This window comes from Arctopsyche grandis, unplaced genomic scaffold (assembly GCF_051622035.1).
Source record: "Arctopsyche grandis isolate Sample6627 unplaced genomic scaffold, ASM5162203v2 HiC_scaffold_159, whole genome shotgun sequence".
Classification (NCBI taxonomy): Eukaryota; Metazoa; Arthropoda; class Insecta; order Trichoptera; family Hydropsychidae; genus Arctopsyche; species Arctopsyche grandis.
This window is the reverse complement of record NW_027518481.1, coordinates 7887-15588: the sequence shown is the minus strand read 5'-3', so window position 1 is coordinate 15588 and position 7702 is coordinate 7887. Positions and strand designations below refer to the sequence as shown.

Here is a 7702-nt window from a genome sequence, read left to right as displayed (position 1 = left end):
GCGATGCACAAAACGTAATCACTTCGTAATTTGTCATTCGTAATTCGTGCATAAATTTCTTTCCGAAACCAGTCGATTCAATATCTTTAACTTTATTTTTATTCGAGTTTCAATTCCTTTTCGAAACCACCCGTTGAAATCAACGGGTCCAACACTAGTACTAAATATTGGCGATTCTAGAATTGATTTAATGTTGAGAGTTACAAATTTTACACGTTTTGGATTTTCGTAAGATTAAAAATAAGCACCAATCACACGGTTGATCCCATATTTTTTAAGATCATCGAAAGCCGATGCAATTCGCGCTATTATATAAGTATTTTTATTTTTATTTTTGAACATTAAATTTGTACGAATATTTTTTACGTAAATTTGTACGAATATCGACACAAATTAAAAATCATGCGATATTTCTTCTATTTGAATTTCATCATTGAATATCAAAGAAAAATACTACATATAGATATATGTATATACAAAACGTGTTATTGTCTAGCATTCAGGAGTTTTTTATAACTTTCTATTGTAGGAGATATTTCGAGTCTAAAATGGTCAGTCTATTGTTCCGAAAAACTAGCGAGAATGAATCTGACCCAGGCAGAGAAGTGTTATACAATAGAAGTGCCCCAAGGCATCAAAAGTGTCGACAGTTGAAGCGTGGCTGTAGCCACACTTAATTTTTTTCCGCCGCAGTCGTGTTCCGTGTATGGGGCTGGTCATATCTCTGATAAACATTGTTCATATTACTGGCAAGATGGGGAAGTGCATCATTAAAAGTTGCACAATGCATTCAAATACACACAACAAACAACATGGAATACATTTTCATAGGTAAGTTGATCATTTAAGTAACATATTATTCAATTAACATCGTAATTTGACAAGTTGCATGTTGTGTCTTGCGACCGCCGGCGATTGCATACAAAATATCAGGGGTGCACCAGAGAAATGTAAAAATAATTTTAAAATAAATGTAAAAACATTTCTCTGGGTAGCACCGAATACTCAATTATATTCATAACCAATTCACTCAATAAATTTAATTAATAAGTTTTAATTAATAAGTCACCAACTCAATAAGTTTAATTAATGTAAACATCGTTCATTTTATAATATACATATTTTAGTTGAAAATATACATTACACGCTAATTTTAGAGTTCCTAAGGACAGCCAATTACGAGAAAAGTGGGTAAACATAATCCGCAAATGGAGAAGAGCAACCGATTGGCTACCAACGCCCAACACCATTATATGCTCAAACCATTTTAGAGCTGAAGATGTTTTAACTTTATCGAAATGTGTCAGGTTAAAAAAATATGCAATTCCAATATCGGAGGTAAGCTTTAATTATTATTTTCTGTGTATTGTATTTCGGTGTTATATAAAAGGTGAATTAATCTTTTTTTTATTATTTGTATCAATATTTAATTGTAAATAAATATATAAACATGTATATACTATTATCAAAAAATAAATAAACTATAAATAAAAAGGACTTTTATTTCTGTAGTGAATTTGTGATGACCCTAATTCCAGTCGTGAAAAAAGGTTTGTTAATTAAAAGCTGGCGTGTAGACACGATGTTCTGACTCTTTCTCGCGCGCGGACACGCTTACGAGCGTGACAGAGACAACTAATACTAATTATGGTACTGTGAACGCGGTTGACACGGGATATTTGTTCAAAAGGGCACTTCTATTGTATAACACTTCTCTGGACCCAGGTACCTACCCTTTTTTTTGTCGAAGGGATCCGTAACGGAATGCGAACACAAATTATACAAAACTTAATCTATACTACGTACATACATAGATAAAGTAAATATAAATAAAATGTGCATGGTGACTTTGAACCGCATGATTTTTAATTTGTGTTGATATTCGTACAAATTTAATGTTCAAAAATAAAAATAAAAATACTTATATACAGTTTTTGCAAGCCTATTTCACCCTTTTGCTAATGAAATTCACTTAACACAATGAAAATTGATTCAGATTAACAGAATGAAAATTGAAAAATTGAAAATAAAAAAATAAAAATAGTATTTGCACCTTCTAAATAAATATCTATGGTATGTACAAATATAAATATAAGTTTAAACTATAATACATAAAAAGCACATTTTGTTTAATTCGGTTTCTTTTTTTTTTAATACGATTTTTGAAAAGGACGAATTTCATTTGAAAAAGGGTTAATTTTCATTTGCAAAAGTACTAATTTCATTTGCAAAAGGATGAATTTCATTTGCAAAAAGGGTGAATTTCATTTGCAAAAGGGTGAAATAGGCTTGAAAAAATATTATTAAAGAAATTATATATTAGTTGAACAGATGAGCGCTGGATGACAGTTATACATAGATGTAAACATAATTCGTTATATATATATATATATATATATATATATATATATATATATATATGTATGTATGTATGTATGTTTCTAATTTACAAAAGCAATAGATATTTACCTACATAGTAATATATTAAATTATTGATAAACGAAATGAGCCTTAAATACTATAAATTACTATAAACTATCATATAAAATTATAATATGACGAAAATGTCTATATTTTTAATTCTTACGGCTAATTTTTACTTTATCTATGTACGTAGTTTTTGATATATGTACATACATACATATGTACCTAAACGCATCATAACATTATGGACTCGTTATTAAATAATTATTTAAAAAGCATAATTTTCAACAATAACCATAGAACTAGAGGTTGTGAACGAGAAATCTTGTCTCGAGATTTCTCGAGAAATTTTGATTCTCGTTTCTCGAGAATATTTTATTGTAAAATTTCGAGATTCTCATTTCTCGAGAATATTTTATTATGAAAATTCGACATTCTCGTATCTCGATAAAATATGGGATCAACCGTGTGATTGGTGCTTATTTTTAATCTTACGAAAATCCAAAACGTGTAAAATTTGTAACTCTCAACATTAAATCAATTCTAGAATCGCCAGTATTTAGTATATTCATCAAATCATAGTATCAATAAAGTTTTTTGATTTACTTTTCATTGATGAATAATGAAAATAAATATTAAATTGAAAATTTTCAAAATAACATATGTACATATGTATGTATGTATATGCATTCATACAACACATACATACATTGAAAAAATTATTTCCATGCTAATTATAACATTTGAAAATTACAAGGTTTATCTTAGTTTTGGACAAACCTCCTAAAACTTTTCCGATCGCTTTGAAACTTTGCCATTTTTTTTGGAATAAAAAACGTTTATTTTATCGGAGAGGTTTTGAAAAAAGGATGAAAACCATTTCAGAATAATTTGAATTTAATAAAAGGATAAAGGGTATAAAATCATTTACGTCATTGCATTATTTTAAACCAAATTTGAGGGCCATGAATTTTTGATACCGCAAAAACCCGTTGAAAAACCTTACATATGTATGTATAACATGTCATGTAAAACAATCAAGAAAAAAAGTAGTTCGAGAAACAGTTGTCAAAAGTCGTTTTGAGAACTGTTTTATCAGATTTTATTTTTTTATTATTTTGACTTGCAGAGCATCTGTAGCCTAGCCTATGGGGCGCGGTATTATTTATCTTTAGGCAATAAAACTGCCACTCATAGTAAAAAAAAAAACGTTTTGAATTAGTTCGTTCATTCGGTCCAAATATTTGAAAATATATAATTTCTTGTAAGGTCTTTGTAATATTTTATACGCATAAAATATTATTAAAGAAATTATATATTAGATGAACAGATGAGCGCTGGATGACAGTTATAGATGTAAACATAATTCGTTATACATATGTATGTATGTTTCGAATTTACAAAAGTGAAAGATATTAATTAGTAAAAATATACCTTATTAAATTATTGATAAACGAAATGAGCCTTAATTACTATAAACTATCATATAGATTTTAATGTGACTATAATAACACTGAGCAACAAAAACGAAAGCATTTAAATTGCAATTACCGCTCGAGTTAGTACGTTTAGATAAAAATAAAAAATATAGAAATAGAAAACCAATCCTTATAAACGAGGTGAAATAAAAAAATTGCCAAATAAATGCAAAATAGCACGGAGAAAAAATCCGTAAAAAAAATATATTTTTGACTTTTAAAATTTGCTAGACAATTAATTATAAGTATTTTAAAGAAATGCCATATCACAATCAATAGGAAAAACATCTGACTATTGATTCCAATACTCACTTTGAGCACAGCAATACTAGGTTTTGAGTTAAAGACCGCAAAAGCCAAAAAACTGTAAAAATCGCGCATTTTTTTAAACGCTCATATCTCGTAAACGATCACCAACCAGCAAAAATCAATATCATATTCGAATTTAGTGGGTCAAAGTTAGTAAAGATTGGTTAGTCTCCGCTCTGGTAACTAAAAAACGTGATTTTTTGTGGCTCAATGTAATTTTCAACAATAACCATAGAACGGGAGATGTTTAAAATTACTTTAAAAAGCTATTTTTTTCGAGAATTGCCTCTGCGAATCGTAAACGATGTAATAATTTAATTATGGGAAAAGCCGAAAAAAATTATTCGAGCTCCGCGAACGAATTTAAGTATGCGCTTTTTTTTCGTAAACGTATTTCATCATTGAAAAAAAATATAATCTTGAAAACTTTGAGAATCGCTATTAGAAAATATTTTGTTATTATGTATAACTAATACAGTGTTGAGAAAATTGAGAATAGAGTGTGAATTTATCCAATTGATAAAACTGAAATATAACATTTAAAAGAAAAATAAGTGTGTCCATTTGAAAAAAAACTAAAAGCACTGCGCGAAAGATTCAATCGATCATTTTTCTTTTATATTATTTTGGAGAATATGTAGGTACATATGATTTGTCATCTTACAATTATTTTTTGTGAAAAGGTGCTACACATGTATTTATAAAAGTACGTTTAATATAAAATTCCAGCAAATGTAATATAATATAGCGAAAAAAATTAATAGTATGATTCGTGTTGTTACGAAAAATTGGTAAAACTGAAACGAAAAATAAAGCGGTATAAAGCATATGTATGTAGGTAGAATATTTGTCAGTGCATCGGAAATTCCTATAACGCTCCGTTCGCGGTCGTTCCTTGCAAAACGCAGAGTTTACGTAAGCTTGGCGACCACTTCACCAGCGGGCCGCGTCGGCGGTCGCCCACGCGCCCAGGTCGCCCAGTCGCCATCGCCCAGTCGACGATCGCCCAGTGCGATGGGCGCCCAATTGACGCAGGGCCCAATTGACGCAGTGTCCGCCAGTCTCGTCGTCCAGTTGTCGCAGTGGCGAGTAACACTGGTCGACCAATCGTCCTGGGCGCCCAATTGTCCGTGTCCCTGTTGATGCGTAAGAGAGGAATTTGCTTTTGTCGAGGCGTAGAATTTTCTGGAATGATTGATGGAAGTGGTTGTTGATGCGTAAACGAGGAATGCACTTTTGTCGAGGCGTAGAATTTTCTGGAATGATTGGCGCCGTTCCGCTCGATGTAGTTTAATGGTGGCGGCGTGTTTCGACCGTTTTGGTTCCACTCGACTGGTAGGGGCGTTCCGCTTGAGTTTAATATAATGACTGCAGGTGTGCGTCGTCTGGGTTTCGTTCCGCTCGAGTGTGAAGGGTGGATCATTCTCGAAGGAACTGGCGATTGATTCCAAGAAGTGCACGTGTTGTGTGGTGAGTTCTGCGAGGAATGTGGTTTGTTGTTGTGGAATATTCTCGAATGTTTCGATGTCGATGACGATGACGAGATTCCTACATATGTATACGTGAATATCATTGTTTGTTACATTGTAATCAAATCTAATCGATTTTACATAGATATAATTGCATAGTTGAAATATTTGTTCAGAATGAATCGTAAAATATTTAAGAATGAGTCAAAATATCAAGAAAGGCTTATGTGATATTATGTATTATCTCTAGATATCGTTATTTTGGACTAATGTTTTGTATCGGTTTGATTTCAGATTGGAGAGATGACGTCCGTGCACAGCTCCCTCGACATGGACGGCGAACTCGACCTATCCGGTCTGCTGGAGTCCATCGTCGACTCGGACGAAGAGGAGGACTTCGAGGAGACCGTCAGTCTTACGGTGAGGGACGCCGTTCGAGACTGCCTCGAAAAAGATCATTTCGAGAGGAACGAAGACGACGTGGAAACCTTGTTAGAATTCACCCAGCTTCTGAAGGCGTTCACGAACATGACTCTAACTGTTCGACGAGCTCTCTGCTCCCTCATGGAGTTCGCCGTCGTCGAGAAAGCTGGCACTATAGTGATGAACGACGGCGAGGAACACGACTCGTGGTTCGTTCTCATCAATGGACACGTCGAAATCAAACACCCGAGCGGAGAGATTGAAAATTTACGCGTCGGAGACAGCTTCGGCACGTTGGAGGCGACGTTGGAGAAGCTGCACCATCGAGGCATCATGACGACCAGATGCGACGATTGCCAATTCGTCTGCATCACGCAGATAGACTAATACCGTATCTTGCAGCAGGGCGTGGAGAATACGAGGCGGCACGAAGAAGGCGGCCATCTCGTCATGATCACGGAGCTGCGGAACGAAGCCAATCAAGGACACGTCGTCATACGGGGGACGTGACTGAAAGGGCTGACGCATCATTTATCAATAATTTTTAATACTGAAAAAAGTGCTTCTGGAAACCCAATGGTTTATATTGGTAACAATTCGAACATCCATTTTATAAAATAAAAATGTGCATTTAAAAACATTTTAATACATTAAAAAAAGTTTCTGTTCAGATTGCATTAGAAACTTTGCTTTGAACATTTTATTTATTTATTTTATTTTATTGTCACAAATCAATACACACTCGCCATTACAGATTTGCTCCAATGCGACGGGTGTACGTTAATGAAATACATAAACAATCAGAAATCAGAAATACAGTAATACATACATATACAATCAGAATATATAGAATATAAAAATAATGAAATACATAAACAAATCAGAAATAATAATCATAGTGACATCTATGGATTTCAGATTACTGTGTATAATTAATACAAATTATACACAGGCAGATTTTTGTGACAACAGGATTAGATTTTTTTAATACCAATTTTCAGGAACCGTTTCAGCAATGATCAGATAAAATTGGCAAACTCTGATAGAGAAACGATCGATTTGGAGTCACAAAACCCCCAAATCTAACCAGCAGTGGCGAGGACACGAACCTATGACCTCAGTGATGCTAAATATATACGCTATCACTAAGCCAAACTGCTGGCTAAATTGACATTGAAAAAAATATTTGCTACTTAAAAAGCGGATAAAATGTGCATTAAAATGACAACATCGCGATTACCAAAATACGAACTGACAACGACCAACGCTTCTCTCTACTGGATTCCTTCTTTTTTTAATTACTCTTCGGCTTGCGAAACCTACGACTCGATGACCTGACATCATCATTCACACAAAAGTTGACACTTTTGACAGTTGACAATTATTGTCAATAGCGGAAGACTGCAACGTTGCAACTTTTTGTATCTTCTAATGCTAAAATCTATTATTTAATTGTCACTTTATAGTGCCAAAATATTTTATTCGATGCACAATACGAGATTGTATAATGCACCGAAAATAATGCCAAATTTTAATGCACAAAACATTTATTTTAAGATACAAAGTATTTTTCTCAATGTACAGTTAAATCGCACCTGT

At 33.1% G+C, this 7702-nt stretch overlaps 1 protein-coding gene across 1 annotated transcript; it reads left to right on the top strand.

Annotated features, from left to right (window-relative positions):
• Positions 1-645: 645 nt before the first annotated feature.
• Positions 646-7273, top strand: LOC143922025 (rap guanine nucleotide exchange factor 2-like). Its single transcript, XM_077445304.1, has 3 exons — positions 646-831; positions 1158-1338; positions 5975-7273. Exons 1-3 carry the CDS (start codon positions 707-709, stop codon positions 6488-6490), a joined length of 822 nt encoding a protein of 273 aa, XP_077301430.1. The 5' UTR covers positions 646-706; the 3' UTR covers positions 6491-7273.
• Positions 7274-7702: the final 429 nt, after the last annotated feature.